General features: G+C 39.1%; 1 protein-coding gene across 1 annotated transcript in view; it reads left to right on the forward strand.

Moving 5' to 3' along the window:
- LOC578329 (E3 ubiquitin-protein ligase TRIP12) overlaps positions 1–17,645 on the forward strand; it is a 62,318-nt gene that overhangs the window by 22,707 nt on the left and 21,966 nt on the right. Inside the window, exons 3-22 of the mRNA XM_030981766.1 lie at positions 334–1,292; positions 2,559–2,649; positions 3,704–3,849; positions 4,614–4,697; positions 5,566–5,661; positions 6,208–6,395; positions 7,216–7,311; positions 7,707–7,799; positions 8,346–8,507; positions 9,265–9,387; positions 10,351–10,462; positions 10,834–10,898; positions 11,712–11,761; positions 12,287–12,443; positions 13,041–13,200; positions 13,869–13,990; positions 14,532–14,638; positions 15,371–15,489; positions 16,630–16,906; positions 17,224–17,468. Of these exons, the coding sequence (XP_030837626.1) occupies positions 334–1,292; positions 2,559–2,649; positions 3,704–3,849; positions 4,614–4,697; positions 5,566–5,661; positions 6,208–6,395; positions 7,216–7,311; positions 7,707–7,799; positions 8,346–8,507; positions 9,265–9,387; positions 10,351–10,462; positions 10,834–10,898; positions 11,712–11,761; positions 12,287–12,443; positions 13,041–13,200; positions 13,869–13,990; positions 14,532–14,638; positions 15,371–15,489; positions 16,630–16,906; positions 17,224–17,468 (3,452 nt within the window). The remainder of the gene's footprint in view (positions 1–333; positions 1,293–2,558; positions 2,650–3,703; positions 3,850–4,613; positions 4,698–5,565; positions 5,662–6,207; positions 6,396–7,215; positions 7,312–7,706; positions 7,800–8,345; positions 8,508–9,264; positions 9,388–10,350; positions 10,463–10,833; positions 10,899–11,711; positions 11,762–12,286; positions 12,444–13,040; positions 13,201–13,868; positions 13,991–14,531; positions 14,639–15,370; positions 15,490–16,629; positions 16,907–17,223; positions 17,469–17,645) is intronic.

Below are 17,645 nucleotides of genomic sequence, written 5' to 3' on the forward strand. Positions count from 1 at the left end.
CATAGGGATGCCCAGGTGTGCAGGTGAAAGGTGCATATATACATAGTGCCCGTACAAAATTTGCCGGAATTTACTTCCCCCGTCTTTAGTTGTCGCTGGAAGGCTTCCACTGATGGAGCCAGGACAACCTCAAAAGGGAGAGCGTTCCACTGTCGAACAATGCAAGTAAAGTTGTTTTAATTGGAATGTTTAAAAAAATAGAAAATGACATTTTACAAAAGATCATAGGTACATGCAAATGGAGGGTTTGTGTACACAGATTCCTCACAAGCTGTTCAAATGTTGGTTTTTTCATTTACATATCCACCTATTTGTGTGTTTTTGGTATTGCAGCAAGAAGCAAACTCTCACCAGTGCAAGCAAGAGGAAGGCTTCAACCGAGAGCCACGGAGCTCCACCTTCCAAGGTATCATCAAGTACTCTCTTGGATGCCTCCAACGCTGACAGCAGCAGCGGTGCTCAGCTAATCAAAAACAATAGACACAAACACGAAGTGTGCATTCCAGTGACCACTCTCAAGAGCAAGCGTCACAACCTCCCAAAGAAATCCAAAAAGACTGTCGAGCTTTCCAAGCACAACCTCCTGCAGAGCGAGGACTCTGTCCAGAACAACGTCAGCGGCAACGAGAGCGCGCACTCGCGGGACTCTAAGCAGCGCAGGCGCGGGAGCACGTCTTCCGCTTCGTCAGCGTGGTCTTCCCTCTCTGGAGGATCAAGTCGTTTTAGCTTATCGGACTCCACAGGCAGCGTCTGTTTCGCCGGGAGTTCTTTCACAAGTGCAGCCCTTCCAACGGGGGAACTAGAGGGCTCCGAACCTAGTGTGTCGAGTGATTTGAAAAGTGGCCGGGTGAATATAAACATTACATCCCGCTCCCTACGCTCATACTCCCGACATCACCCCTACCAATTTGAGGCCTTGGACTACTACTCCCCGCGCCGCCTAGGTCTCAGGACTACCACCACCCTTTCCACCTCCTTCACCAAGTCGTTGGAGGAACCCAAACTGAACAGTGTTACCTTTGGTGAACCTCAAACCAAAGCAAACGATCTGACCGCAAGTGCTACCAAAGCCAAAAGCCTTACGCCAAGCGACCAAGCAGGTTCTAAGAAGGCCAAAGGGACGGTCTCCAAAACTGCAATACAGAAAACCCCTGTGCAAGCAGCAGCACAGGCCAAGAGGAAAAGCAATAAGAAACTTGCCAAGCCCGCTACCGCCAAGCAATCTTCATCGGCTTCTGCGTCACAGCCAAAAGCCAGAAAGCAGAGTAGCAACCACAAAGCAACTGTCAAAGGTGGGTAAACCAGTAATTCAATTTTCACAAGGAAAAGAATAACATTAATTAATTAGTCCCAAAACTAATGTCTTTTGGCAAGACATTAATCTACCTTTGCCACACATTGTGTTCTTACACAACATGATTGTTTGAAAATAACAGTGATGCCTGGAAGGAAGCGGCTTTGGGAAGACAAAATGAAGGAAATCATCTGGAAAAAAGAATGGATAATTTGATGAGCTGACTAATTACTGGTGTATTAACAAGTAAAGCACGTTTGTTCATGTCTATCCACTTTTTGTTGAAGCACCTATGTGAGGTAAGAGTACATGTACATGTTACTGCTTTGTAACGAAAAAGATAATAAGACTACCCTTTCCGTTTTGAAGCTTTAAAGGCCCACTGCACTACTTGTAGCTACTTGCGCCCTCTATATAACAAACAATGCCTAATCGGTGACCATTGGTCCCCCATGATCCTCTTTTTCTTATGTTAACTGAGAGCTGAGTTGATGAGATAACCACCTGTCCAGTGACCTTGCAGGGCGGTCTAATCCCTCCTGTAAACTATGGCAGATAAGCTTTAAAGAATAGCCCCATGCTTCTTTCAAATCATTCTGATTCAGAATAATCCGTCCCCAATGTTCTGAAGTTATAAGTTTATCAGAAGGATACAATTCTTATTTGGCTGCAATGCAAAAATTAAAAAACAAAATAGGATGAGGTTTCATCTTTTGCCCCATTATGTTTTATCAAGATATCATTACCATAGATACCAACCATTCCTACTAAGAAGAAATGATTCCCACCTTACGGCAATCAGACCAATGCTACAAAGCCTAGATTCTTTTCTTTTTCTGAAAACTGTCAAAATGCATGCAAAATACATTGTATTCATGCATGTACTTGTTGTTTAATTTTGTCAGCAGGTCTTGCGGCACTCGGACCAATGCTACAAAACCTAAATTCTTCTCTTTTTCTGAAAGCTTCCGTGTAAACGCATGCAAAATAAATTGCTATATTCATACTTTTGCCATGAAAGGGTCTTCATTTTTGTTGTGTAATTTTGTCAGCAGGTTTGTGATCATTATGAAGACACATGTCCCTCTCTCGTACATGTGTTATGTATCTCTTGTGTTTAAACTTTCATGAATGGTAAAATTCAGTGTTTTGTCAATGTCATGCCAAGGACTTAAACAAATCTGAACTACTCATGAAATTTGTGAACTTTCCTTCTCTTGCGTATTTATTTGTCTGATGCATCTCTTGTGTTTCTCTTGAGCAGGGAAGGGAAAGGGCCGGTCATCGACCGCTCGCTCCGATTCTCTCCGTCAGAGGTCAACAGAAACCACCACGGGAACGTGTGCAAGCACAAGGTACGTAGGGAGAGAGAGAGAGACGAGAAATAATGGTTTCCATGGTAACACTTGCATCAAAGATACCTCAAATGGAAGAGATGGTTATCATGAGGATTGAGGAATGATTTTGTGGGCTTTCTCATTCTATTTATTTCAGTTTGATAGTGTAGAAAAAATAAATATTCTGAAAGGGGATTTATCCTTGAATACCATCGTATTCTAAATATAACAAGAAATAGCTGAATGGTTATGACCAAAATTTCATGCTACGTGTGTTTGTATGCTGTGCATGTGACTTGAACCAGGGGGGTGTTTCACAAAGATCTTAAGTAGAACTTAACTCTAAGTTGGACTTAAAAATTATGGACAGCCATTGGAGTCTTTAAATGAAATATATTCAAAAGCAGAAATTCAAGTATTTTAGACTTTTTATTAATTCCACATCCAGAACATGAAATCTCCTTGATGATAGAAAATATGAATGATTTCAATAAACAATGAATGCCTTTCAAAATAACTTTTACAAAATATTTTCAAAGATGCTAATGGCTTTCCATATTTTTTAAGTCCAACTTAGAGATAAGTTCAACTTAGGATCTTTGTGAAACACCCCCCAGGATGTGTGCTGTTATTGGTGCCTACACTTATATCAAGAAGCTTTTCTTTTTGATGTTGTGATGTGGTATAAAGGGTGAAAATATAATTTTAATAACAAACGATCATCAACATGTGAATCACTGGTATCATGCATGTATGTACATTAAAAAACATAATTTAATTAAACTTCCGATTGGATTAGATATGCTGTGAATATGTGTATCAGTGACTAAAAAAAAAAATTCATATGGTCCCCCCCCCCCCCCCCCCCCCTCCATGCAAAAATAGCTCTTGGACATAGGAAAAAAAACCTGTAAATTGTATTAATGGATACGATTGGTCAAATGTGTAAATATATAAAAATCACATGTACAAAATGTCTGTAACTACGTTAATAAATATGACCAGTTAGGATGATGGTTATTAAAGGGGCCATAACAAAATGTAATTCGTTGACTTTGATGTGTTGCAATAGGAGCCGGCGCAGCTCGGGCATGAGTAAGCGAGGGCCAGGGGGCTCTGGCCGACAGGAGGGCAGAACTGGAGGAAGGGATGCTAATACTGACGCCAACCCAACTAATGCTCCTACCGCATCTGACGAGTCAGCACAGGGAGCCACTGGTAAGTGTCCTCTGTCATTTACAAGGTCTAGGGTTCAAGACTCATCTAAAGTCATTAGTAGTTTGACATCAATATAGGGTTGAGAGTTATAGGGGAGGTTAATACATAAGCCAACCCAACTAATGCTCCTACCGCATCTGACGAGTCAGCACAGGGAGCCACTGGTAAGTGTCCTCTGTCATTCACAAGGTCCAGGGTTCAAGACCCAAGTATAGTCATAGGTAGTTTTATACCAATATAGGATAGGATAGGATAGGGGATGTTAATACATATATGCTAACCCAACTAATGCTACTTTTGCATTGAACGAGGGTCTGCACAGGGAAGCCACTGTGTCATATTGTCATTTGCAAGGTCCAGGGTTCAAGACCCAAGTATAATCATTGTTATTAGAATAACAGTAATATGGTATTCACTTCAAACAGATGTCCCTTGTTATCCACTGCGGATAGGTTTTAAAAGTATTATACAAAGCGATTAACTTTCTTATTGACCCCGATATAATAGAAGAAAATGCCATTATGCATTTATTCATATCACTTATAATATATCTGTAAAGCGCTTAAAGACACATTGTTGTATTGATGTATTGGGCGCTATATCAAAAGCGGAATTTTATGATTATTATTATTGTTATCACGTTTGTACGAGGGAAAAGGTTACTACTTGTTGTATAGCTGTACCATTCTGATTCTCATAAAGCTATATGATGAATTCTGGTAGCCTGGGTAAATTTAGCAAATGTTTTGAATGTTTTTTTTCAGCCGCAGGATCCAGCACAGGCGCCTCGGCCTTAGCAGCCGGCAGCAAAGGCGACGCTGACGAGTCTGAAGTTACGAGACTACAAGGTAATTTATTCCCCTTGGCATCGTGCCAACCTCCTTGTGCTGCTTGCTAAGCTAGGCGATCACAGGATTGTATTCTCCATGAATATTTCTGAATGATATGCTCTCGAGTCTTTGTCATAAATTATGCTATAAACTGCCAAGAGAAAGAAAGAGGAGGAGGAGAAGAAGAAGAAACTGGTTGGAAGTAGTAAAGAGAAGTGGGTTGAGATGGATACGTCATGTGTCGAGAAGGGAATATGATGGATCTCTGAAAATTAGCGTGGGATCTGGAAGTGGATGGCATCAGAGGGAAATGAAGACTTGAGATTTCAAGGAAAGATATGGTGAATAAAGAAAGCAGTAACATTGGTCTGAATGAGGAGGATACGCGAGACAAGAAGAAGTAGAGGGAGGGCGTGACATCATGGCGTGAAATTCAGTCTACCCTTGTAAGAGAGAATAATGCTGACTTCAAAGGCATCGTTTAACAATGTCAAATCTGAGATGCATGGCCCTACATGTTATCAGTGTCTGTGATATGGTGTAATATTGAAGCACAAACAAATTGCGCTTCAAAATGATCATGAAGTGCCTCAAAAAAGCAAAAGTATTTAAGAGATGATTTTACAATACTCATTTTCCCCAATAGACTGTAGCGTAATAAAAACTACTAGGAAAACAAATTTTTAAACTTCGATTTCCAATCCTAAATATCTTGATAATCAGACAGACGATTGGCTTGTAAAAGTCATGGGGTTCCTGACTGACCTATAATTATCATTGTAGCATGAGCTTTATCTAGAATTTTATTTCAGAATCTGAGACAAAGTTACTCAATCCCTTTAATAAATGATGATGATGATGATGTCTTGTTTTTGTTGCCTCCTAGCTCTTCTGGAGTCCCGAGGGGTACCTCCACATCTGTTCAACGCTCTTGGACCGCGCATGCACCAGCTTCTACAACGCAGCATGGGGTCTGGAGCTAGTAAGTATATTCAGAACCTCTTTAAAGACCCACCTGCATAGAAAGACCACCCATCTATGAGGACCACATACAGTCAAACCTGTCTATAAAGACCACATACATTCAAACATTGTTTAATTTATAGGCCAAATATTTATTAATAACTTAACAATTTTCAAATCAAAGAAATACTTTTCCTCATCTGTAAAAGAGGTTAGTTTTAGCCCATACTCAGGGAAATATGAGTGGGTTCATTTGGTCAGCTCTCTGTCTACGCCTATAAACTGGCTCAGGTGACCCCAGTTCGAAGCTGAGTCACGTTTTTCGGGTGGCGACGTTAAAGGTCGGTCCGCAGACGTAAATATTCTAATCTGATTGATACACATCTGTAAAAAACCCAATTACACACAAACACACACACCATAATAATAATAATAATAATTATAGTTCAGTTCTTGTATAGCGCACAATACGTTATGAAATAACATCTCCATGCGCTTCCAAAGAGCTTTGGAAATTATTACCCTAGCTCATTCTGTCTTTTCAATCTTCCTCTCGCCCTACCAGGCAGCAAAGCTCACCAGCTATTATCAGGCCTGCAGGCCAGCGGAGACGAGAGCCAGCAGCTTCAGGCTGTGATCGAGATGTGCCAGCTCCTGGTGATGGGCAACGAGGACACGCTGGGGGGATTCCCTGTCAAGCAGGTGGTCCCCGCCCTCATCAGCCTACTCTCCATGGAACATAACTTTGACATCGTGAGTACACCCCAATCCTCCAAGGACCAGCAACCCTAAAAAATTCAGAGACCACCCCCCCCAAAAAAAAAAACAAACAAAACAAAACAAAACAAACAAACTAATAATACAAATTAAAATAATTAAAATAAATAAAAATATGAATGAATATATAGATCAATGGAAAAATGAATATATAAATAAATTAAAAGATAGATGAATACAAAAAAGAAAAAAAAAGAAATAAAATGGAATAATAATAATTTAATAAAATGTAAGACTGAAACACAGGGATGCCAATTTCCATGCCTCATGTTAGATTTCAGGGCCTTCCATCTCTGAAACTTTACAATGGACATAACATAATGTGCCCTTACATATCAGGATCTATCTTAGGCAAATTAAATGAATTCAAGTTGGCATCCCTAACAAAATTATATCTTGAAGAGACGAACATGTAAGTAAATGTTTTAGGGATGTTCCTAGAGTGTTTGAAGACGCACTTTTATTCAGGAGCTTTTGAACAGTTCTTTATTGTGTGTCTGTAAAGTAGCACTGTTGAGCTTGCTCAGGAGCTTATCAAATCAACTATTTTGGGTCGTTATGATACATGCTTGCACATTTTTGTGTTATGTTTAATCTAAACAGATTATCTGATCTTGCTAAATATGCATACAGAACAAGACTGATACTTTATATTACCATAGTTATTGATTTGTATATCAGGATGTCTATTTGCTAAATAGCTACATGTATTTATCATGTAATGGTCAGTTAGAGAGCCTTGGTTTGTAATACGTTGCTGTAAACATTATTTCTTATTCTTACCTTTGACCCCTAGATGAACCATGCCTGCCGCGCATTGACCTACATGATGGAAGCTCTACCGAGGTCATCGTCTGTTGTCATGGATGCAATACCGGTATTCCTAGAGAAGGTAACATTCTTACTTATATATTCATGTTATATTCCCTGTAAAGTTTGAACTTTGAATTACAAATAAAAGAAGAAAAATTAGTTACAAAAGATTAGACAAACTTGAATCAGAATGAAATAAGAACATAGAAGAAAACAGAGAGTGGTGGTAGAAGAAACAAAGAGAGGAGATGAAAGAGAGAGAGAGAGAGAGAGAGAAAGAGAGATTACACACAAGGACAATCTTGGATCAACAGTTTTCCGTTGTTAAAAGTATTGTTTGTGGAGTACTTTCCAGTACTTCCGGGTATTTCCTTTCGTGGGTCAAAATTTGCTTGGCTTTATCACCCTGTATTTCCCGCCCCAGTATTTACCAACCAACCCTAAATTTTTACCATGTTTCTTCCCTCATTCTAGCTCCAAGTGATCCAGTGCATGGATGTCGCCGAGCAATCTCTAACGGCTCTGGAGATGCTGTCTCGAAGACACAGCAAAGCCATACTTCAGGCAGTAAGAAACACTACACTTATTCATAGAAAAATAAAAAGTAATGGGAAAGTCCCCTTCTACACACTATTTTCAGTAGTCTTCTCTTTATGGGGATATCATGTCCTTGAGGTTAGCCTGTTTACATTGCCATACTTCTTAGGTTTACTCATGAATGATCATTTCAAAAAGTGTGAATGTTGTATGAAAAAAGGAAAGTAAAAAGAAACCCTGTTGCATTTTGAAACAATATTGTAGACATGGGACAATGATAATGTTTTTACCAGCATGTTACATGCTGTGATTGCAAGATTGTACCAAGTACGAGCCCTAGAGCCTGGTGTTCAGGTAAAAAAATTAGATACCCGTTACCCAAAATTGGATGGCAAAGAAAAATAAGCCCTTAAAAGTTCTATTTTTTAGTTGATTTATTTAGGTTGCACTTATTGTCCTAATAAACATTTTAAACTCAATTTTGATATTACATTATCATCATTTGTAAATCACCAATATCTTCAATGTTATCTTGAAAAATCCAACTTATCACTTCTTTTTTGCTGCTTCTTGTAGGGTGGTCTCTCTGCATGCCTTCTCTACATCGAGTTCTTCTCAATAACTGCCCAGCGAAATGCCTTGGCTGTTGCAGCTAACTGTTGCCAAAGCATGGGACCGGATGAATTTAATTTGGTTGCCAACTCGTTACCATTGCTCACTGGAAGACTTCAACATCAGGTATGGCAAATAACAATTTAGAATTATTCCAAAATTACAATTATTTTTATTACGTATTTGAAACGGTCTATTGATAAGAAATCCTTCGCGGCCAGATAGCCAAATTTAAGAAGATTTTTGAAAATTTGCAGTAGAGACTCCTTAATGAAATTTGTTGCCTTTATATTAAAACCATTTCTTTCAAGAATAAAAGAGTTGGAGAGAAATGTTTGACCTTTGCTTCCAACTTTTGTTGATATATTGTTTTCAAGATACAGTCAAACCTGTCTATTAAGGCCACCAAAGGGAAAGACAAGAAGTGGCCATTGTAGACAGGTGGCTCTTCATCATGTTTCCTCATAGAGGAAGGCAATATGAGGGGGCGCGATAGCTCAGTCGGTAGAGCAGTGGTCTCCAGTGACCCGGGTTCGAAACCAAGGCGATGCGTTAGTGCCCTTTGGTAAGGTATTAATCCTCATTACCAGGTCCCTCGGGGAGGACCTAAAGCTGTCAGCCGTCTGGTTGCTTACTTACAAGCATTTATGCTTTCTTAGCAGTTAGGTAAAATAACCACAACACACACTTGAATATAGCTGACCACTACAGACAGGTGGCCTTTATACAGAGGTGGCCACTAAGACCCGTTTGACTGTACCACAAGGACATGTTTTACCTACTCATGAACACTCTTTCTCTCTCTCTTCCTCTCCTTCTTCCTCTCTCTCTCTCTTTCTCTCTCTCTCTCTCTCTCTCTCTCTCTCTCTCTCTCGCTGTGCAGGATAAGAAGTCTGTAGAGAGCTGTTGCCTGTGTTTCGCCCGTCTCGTGGATAACTATCAGAATGATGAAAAGCTTCTATTGCTCATAGCAGAACATGGTCTTCTCACCAACCTACAACAACTGGTATGTTGAAACTGTCTGATCTATATAATACTGATTATCATAATACTAATGATGATGATAATGATGATATTAGTAGTAGTAGTATTAGTATTAGTAATAGAAGTGATAGTAGTAGTAGTATTAGTAGTAGTATAGTAGTGGTAATTGTAGTGGTAGTGGTACTAGTCCGTTCCTTCTGCAGTTTATATCACATTATGATATAATGCTCTATGTAATTCAAAATGACTTTAGATATTTTTACCTCGGCTTTCTTAACAATTTAACAAATATTGCTCTATATTTTGTTGTAACCAGGCATTACTTTACTCTTTAAAAACAGGCAATCGTTACTAACCTAGAAAATGATTTATCTGTTTGGAAATTTAAACTCCCATAGTTTTGATTTGATTTGATGTTTATTTATTCCATATACATCAACATATTTACATTTACATTTACATTCTTAAAGGGATCCGGTAACTTTGTCTCAGATTCTGAAACAAAATTCTGGATTTAGCTCATGATGCGATGATAATTATAAACCTTTAGGTCAGTCAGGAACCCCATGACTTTTACAAGCCGATCGCCTGTCTGATTATCAAGATATTTATGATTGGAATTACAAATTTTGAAAACCGTTCGCCTGAAGGTTTTCATAACACTACAGTCTATTAGGGAAAACGAGTATGGTAAAACCGGTCACTCAAAGATTTTTACTTTTGTGAGGCACTTCTTGATCATTTTGAAGCGCAATTTTTTTAGGGCTTCAATATTACACCATATCACAGACACTGATAACACGTAGGGCCGTGTATCTCAGATTTACCATTGTTAAACGATCCCTTTAAAACTAGAGATGTTTGATAATGACATGCTATATGTACAGGGAATGGGTCATCTTTAACTTTTTGTTCACAACTCGCTCTCTCAAATGATGGGTGATTATTGATGTTAACAGTGTATTTTATCTGTTTTTTATTTTAGCTGGTAGTGACACCCCCTATCATCAGTACAGGGACGTTCATCATGGTGATTCGTATGCTATCACTCATGTGTGCAAACTGCCCCAGCCTCGCTGTGCAGCTGCTTAAACAAAGTAAGATGGGATTTATTTTTGAATTGATTAACAAGGTCAGATACAACTTGTATGATAAATGGATAAATGGTTGTTGCCCTACATGTGATTAATCATTGCATGACCGGGCGTCACTTTTTCTGAAATGCGCATATAATTATTTCAAGATTCAAGATTTAAAAATAATTTATTGTCTGATTTAAAAAATACAGAAATTGGTCCTCCACTGGTGAGTGACATACATGTACACATACAAGCAACATAGACAATATATACATTCGAGGATACAAATAAAATACAACAATAATAATCGTTATGTTATGTTCCTTTGTTTGATTTTGATATTGAATAACGTTATGCTATAAATAATCTTGCTGTTTTTTTTTCTTCAGATATTGCAGAAACTATCAGCTACCTCCTGATTGGAGCTTCAGACTCTGCCAATGTAGATATTGAGGTAAGTTCATCTTCATGCTAAATGATCAGGGGGCGTTTCACAAAGACAAAGATCAACTTTAAGTTGGACTTAACTATGCCAGGCCGTTCATGCCACTGGTTGCTCTCACCATTATGATCTTTAGATAATAGATAATAGTTTTCCTTCAATAATGAATTATCAAAAAATGTAAATTCTGTAGGTTTGTGACCATGATTTTTACGTCCCTTGAGATACCAATGCCAGTAAATGGTAAGAGCAAACAGCGGCATGAACAGCCTGCCATAGTTACGTCCAACTTAAAATCGATCTTAGTCTTTGTGAAACACTCCCCAGGCCTGTAAATGATCTTTTTGTGAGTTGCAGTTTTGCTTTGTCTCTTGTACTGTTTAAGCAGCTCTCTGAAAAGGTCCAGTAAGAGTCCTTACTCAAATTCATGTTCCTAATTATTCATCAATGATAGCTCTGGTTGTGACTTCTTAAAATCAGAAAACATGTTAGCAGAGGACGGTGTAGAGGTACTGTTCAGTCACAACCGTCTGACATGAAGGAATCTCAAGAAAATATTTATATGTGGGCCTTTAACATGCACATATTCATTTGTTTCAGACTTAGGTTTCTTCATGATTTAAAAAATGTTATATAGTACAAAGATTAGGTGTTCATTGGACATTGAAATATTCATTTCGTATTCATTACAGATTTATAAGTAGACACAAATCATTGTAGGAATCGATGTTGAATTACTACTGAATATGAGTATCAAAACTTAACATACATGTAAGCAGTAGTGATGGATATGCGTCATGTAATTTTTTTTCTTCTTCATGACAGCTTGTATCAAGGAGTCCCCAGGAGCTGTATGAAATCACCTCACTGATTGGGTAAGTCAAATTGGTCAATTCTACTACATGTACCTCTTATGTACCTCACAAGCCACGTATATACTTTATATACATGTAGTGCAAAATACATCAAGGATGTCCCTAAGTGCTTTACAGATATATTATTACCCCGCTCATCGTATTCAGGCTTGCCCGCACACAATGTTTCTTCCAGCTCACAATGCTGTGCAAAATACATCAAGCTTCACATCTTATCGGGGAACCCATTTAACACCTGAGTGTAGAGTGGCAAATGTAGATTATCATCTTGCCAAATGACGTTAGTGTCGGGCTGGGATTTTAACCCTGTACCTTGTGATCTACAGTCTGGTGACTTGATTATCCACTAGACCACAACACCTCTACATATGGTTGATAAGAACAGTCTTTGTATACAGGTTTTACTGTAGCAAGGATAAAATTACTACACACCCTCCCCCTCACCAGAAATATTCAATCTTCTATATTTGGTGATGAATCATACCTCGATGTACCATGATTATTATTTCTTGTTTTTCACTCCAGTGAGTTGATGCCTAGGCTTCCCCGTGATGGATTGTTCTCCGTCGATGCCTACCTCAAGAAGGTACCTAACCAGATCACTGAAGCAGCCCTGTGGCAGTGGAGGGACGACAGGGGAATGTGGCATCCGTATACTCGCATCGATAACAGGATTGTCGAGGTAAAGACAATGATCTCTGTTTATTGACAATTGATTTGTTGATTTCTATATCATCTTTCCAAGTATACATATTCATGTTCTGTAATGTGTCATTTACATTTGATACATTTAAATTTGATACATTTTCCCATACAGTACATGACATTGTATATAGAAATTAGAAATGGTTACGTACTTGATGCATACATCCATAAGATAAACATGATATAGGAGGGCTGAGAAAGATATAAAAAAAAAGGGGGAGGATGCTGGTTTTCTATCTGTCTATATAATGAGTCAAGGGTTTATGCAGTTAATGATGCCAGGTCATGGACGATAGCCGTTAAATAAACATACAATATGAAGAGTGAAACACGAGTTCAGGAAGATTTGCCGTGAGAATGCTAAGAGAAATGAGAGATATGTTAGAATTACAAGAAACATTATTTTGAAGATATTTTGACCACATTCAATTTTATTTTGAATGCTGAAAGGATCACCAAATGACATAAACAACTCCAGCAAGCGTAACATTAAAGAAAACATGACTATTATCATTGTTTCATGACCCTACCAATAACACCATTCCTCCTTCTTTTTCTCGTCCAACCCTCTTAGGCTGCCCATCAAGCAGGAGAAGACGAGGTGACCCTCTCCACCCTGGGGCGGACCTACACCATAGACTTTAACGCCATGCAGCAGATCAATGAGGACACTGGCACTGCTAGACCGGTCCAGAGAAGGCCTAACCCTGCGGCAGGAGCTGGTTCCTCTTCAGGTATGTCTTCAAGTCGTACTTCTTTATCTCTCTTCTTTTTTTTTTTAAATGGGAAAGAGAGATATTCATGAAAGCAGTAGTGAACCAATTTAATAGGCCTATTTGTAGAGGTGTTGTGGTCTAGTGGATAAGTCACCCGACTGCAGATCACAAAGTACGGGGTTCAAGTCCCGCGGCGGGACTAATGTCCTTTGGCAAGACGTTAATCTACATTTGCCACTCTCCACCTAGGTGTAAATGGGTACCTGAAATGCTTGAGCGCTAGTTACTTTGGCAGCTCGGCTACAACCAGGGTGATATGTGTAAAGCGCCATGAGCGTCAGAGCGTGACGGATACCGACGCTATATAAATATCCATATTATTATCATTATTATTGACTGTCTGTACAGGGATTGTTGGTAGGGTGACCAACTGTCAACAGTTTTCTTTTTAAAAACAAACCCATTGACTACTGGATTCTCATATTCCCCATAGGTTTAGTGCAGGAACTACCTGGTTCCAGTAGGCAGTGAGTTAAATGTATCTCTTTGTCCCTTAATTATAGCTTTAACCATAGCAGCTCCTTAGAAAGATGCAAGATGGGTCTTTTCAAAGGAGGTACATTTACATGTATAAACTGTGCAAGTTTGATTATTCACAAATTATATCTTTTTTTCCCGGATTGCAGCTTCAGCAGTAGCAGCTCCCAAGGAAGATGCACGAGTTGTTTTCATGAAGGAAGATGGTGACCAGTCAGCTGCATTCATTAAGTCACTCTTTGCTGTCCTCTACGAAGTCTACAGCTCATCGGTAAGTAGCTTGCCTTGGGGTTCCTTGGCTGTAATTACTTACTTGGCGACATTCAAGAGTGTATGATTACAAATAAGTTTCATTTTCTATGTGATATTGCATTACATTTAATATTTATTTGATGTAAGCATTTTTTCATGTTTTGATAGGGTTATGGAATTGAATAGAATTATTTGAATTGAGTTGAATTGAATTGAATTGAAAAATTCAAAGACGGTTTATAAATTTGATTCAACCGACATTTAGACGAGGATAAACCAGCACTAGATCAATTATGATAGTTGGATAAATTTTGTTGTATTTACTTTTGAAATTGAATAGCATAGCCACAGCATTTGGGGAAATGTCTGGATCTAAAGGTTATTTAGGGGAACAATACTGCAAAAGAATTCATCAGTTTGGTGTGAGAACAAATACAAATAACCCCTGTTCTACAAAATTAAAATTTATCTGCAAAAATCGCTTGTAATCTCTTGCATTTGCTTCAGTGAAACAGTTATCAAAATGTTTTTTTGTTTTGTTTTGGCTTTGTCTTGCTTAGGCTGGACCTGCAGTCAGGCATAAATGTTTGAAGGCCTTACTAAGAATGGTGTTCTTTGGCAAGCCAGATCTCCTGAAGGATATGCTGAAGAATCATGCTGTATCCAGGTAAGAAATGGTCACCAGTCTCGTGTATTTTTCTTCTTCCTGGTACGTGTACTTGTGGGAAAGATGGGATGTTAAGATATGTTTTGTTGTGCTTATTTTCATAATGGGTCCCATCTTATAAAGATTGATTAATTGCAGTCATGTACATAAAAGATAGGAGATTGCAAACTTGTGATTGATTGGAGGACTTGGAGGACTTACAAGCTGGGGCTCAGAAGATCTCAAAATGGTACAATGTTACAGTTGTGTTTCTTGAATGTTGTTGTCTTTCTCTTTGAAAGAGATGGTAAGATTTGAAGCAATAAGGCTTTTAGAGCAGCACACGGGCCTTATTGCTTTAGGTGCGAACTGAGTTTTCGTATGTCAAAGACATGATGCCAAAATCAAAGGGCAGTAGTTTAGTTTTCTCAACTGAGATATTTATGTTAAAAGGTACCAATGTTCTTGGCTACCCTGTCTGTTTGCATGTTTTCTTTTTAAAGTTAGATAAGCATTTGTCCAAAGTGAGGATTGCAAATGAGCATCAAAATATATGGTTATTAGAGTGAAATTTCTGTCTTCTATTTTGACCTTACAGTAACATAGCACCCATGCTATCATCTCAAGACCCAAAGTTGTAGTAAATGCCCTTGAGATAGATAAGCATTTCTCCAAAGCGAGGATTGCAAATGACAATGAAGATTATTGATATTATTTAAAGTGAGATTTTTGTCTTCTGTTTTGATCTTACAGTCACATAGCAGCCATGCTATCGTCTCAAGACCTCAAGGTTGTCGTAGGCGCCCTTCAGATGTCTGAGATCCTCATGCAGAAGCTCCCGGATATCTTCCATATCTACTTCCGCAGAGAAGGTAAGCCTCACTCCCCAAAGCCCCCAAAGGTTTGACAGCATTATAATTATACTCTGATATTCCAATTGCTTGGAGATTGCACTCTGGTGTGAGAACTTGTGGACACTCAAAGAGTGTTTTAGAATGTAAGCGTCACTCCCCAAAGGTTTGAGGGCATCATTATTTTGCTCTGATGTTGCAATTGCTTGGAAATTGCACTCTGGTGTGAAAACTTGTGGACATTCAAAGAGTGTTTTAGAATGTAAGCGTCACTCCCCAAAGGTTTGCGGCATCATTATGCTCTGACGTTCCAATTGCTTGGAAATTGCACTCTGGTGTGAAAACTTGTGGACATTCAAAGAGTGTTTTAGAATGTAAGCGTCACTCCCCAAAGGTTTGCGGCATCATTATGCTCTGACGTTCCAATTGCTTGGAAATTGCACTCTGGTGTGAAAACTTGTGGACATTCAAAGAGTGTTTTAGAATGTAAGCGTCACTCCCCAAAGGTTTGTGGCATCATTATGCTCTGACGTTCCAATTGCTTGGAGATTGCACGCCAGTGTGAAAACTTGTGGCCACTCAAAAAGTGTTTTTGGAATACTTATAGTAATCTTGATAATAACAAGTGGTCCGTTATCCTATGGATGAATGAATAGAAATAACATGATTTGAAGTTTTAGTACCTAAGTTTTCAACTTTTGATGTGTTTGTTAGCAATTGTGACTTAAACTTGCTCTGAATTTGGTTTATATGTTGTCTCCTAGATAATGTGTTGCTAGGGAAATTCAGGGGATCATTGTGCACATTATGAGATGTTATGATTGTTTACGTTGCTAATGTTTCCTGTACATCATGTCATTTGTACCTCTACTGGAAAAATGTATTTTACTGAGTTGCATTTTACAGCATTTTTGTGGCATTTTATATTGTCGTACCTCTGTATTCTTCTGTTTTATTTACAATTGCAAATATATAATGATCGTTAATCGTAATCTAGTGTTTACTACCATAATGGTAACGGTCATACTGTGTAACTGTTGAACCATACATAAATAAATAAATAAATAAATAGAAAGATAGAAAGATAGATAGATAGATAGATAGATAGATAGATAGATAAATAATTAATTAAATGAATTTGACCTTTGACATCTTTCCCAGGTGTGATGCATCAAGTGAAGAACCTCGCTGAGGCCACCATCACGGCGGACAACTCTCCTCCCATCAAAGATAAGTTCCCCATCTCCAAGGTAACGGCTGCTGACCCCTCCTCCTCCTCCTCGACCACCCCAGCTTCGTCTGCATCCTCTGCCTCCTCGGCGTCATCGGCGTCATCTGCATCTTCGGCAGCCTCGTCCGCTTCGTCCACCCATACCCCGTCACCCCGGGATACCATCAACATCAATGTGGGCTTAGATTCGGATGGTGTACCTCAAGGGTAAGAGTTTGTCGCCTTATTAGTAATACAGCATTACATCTTCTCAAAGGAAGCGGCAATGAATCAATTACTATTTACAGTCGAACCTGCTTTAGTGACCACCTGTCTACAAAGACCATATTTTTTGTTTCCCTTGAAAATGGTTTCTCATTGAAACATGTACTAAAAGAACCTGTCTACAAAGACCACTCTTTGTGTTTCCCTTGGTCTTTGTAGACAGGTGGTCACTAAAGCAGGGTTGAATGTATATATTTATACTGGTTATTAGAATGGGCCATTAATTGATTGATTCATCTTTCTTTACCTTCCTTCATCAGACGTCTGAGCGATGCCCTGAAGCTGAAACGAGCAACCAAGCGAGGTCCAGGCCGGAAGAGCAACCGCTACGCTAGCAACGATGACTCAACGCCGTCCCAGGGAGGTCATGGCCACCACTACGAGGCCATCGACACCCCACCGGGCAGACTGAGTGCGGTATCGGTGCCCATGCCCCCCTCCTCCAGGGCTCCGGGCAGCGGCAGCGGGGGCAGGACAGGGGTCAGCAAGGGCAAAGGCTCTACAGGTGGGTCATTGTTTGAATATCGATATACAGTCAAACCTACTTTAGTGACCACCTGTTTACAAAGACCACATTTTTTGTTTCCCTTGAAAATGGTTTCTTATTGAAACATGTACTAAAGAAACCTGTCTACCAAGACCACTTATTGTATTTCCCTTGGATGGTCGTTATAGACAAGTT

This window comes from Strongylocentrotus purpuratus, unplaced genomic scaffold (assembly GCF_000002235.5).
Source record: "Strongylocentrotus purpuratus isolate Spur 01 unplaced genomic scaffold, Spur_5.0 spur5_scaffold_12, whole genome shotgun sequence".
NCBI classification, from domain to species: domain Eukaryota; kingdom Metazoa; phylum Echinodermata; class Echinoidea; order Camarodonta; family Strongylocentrotidae; genus Strongylocentrotus; species Strongylocentrotus purpuratus.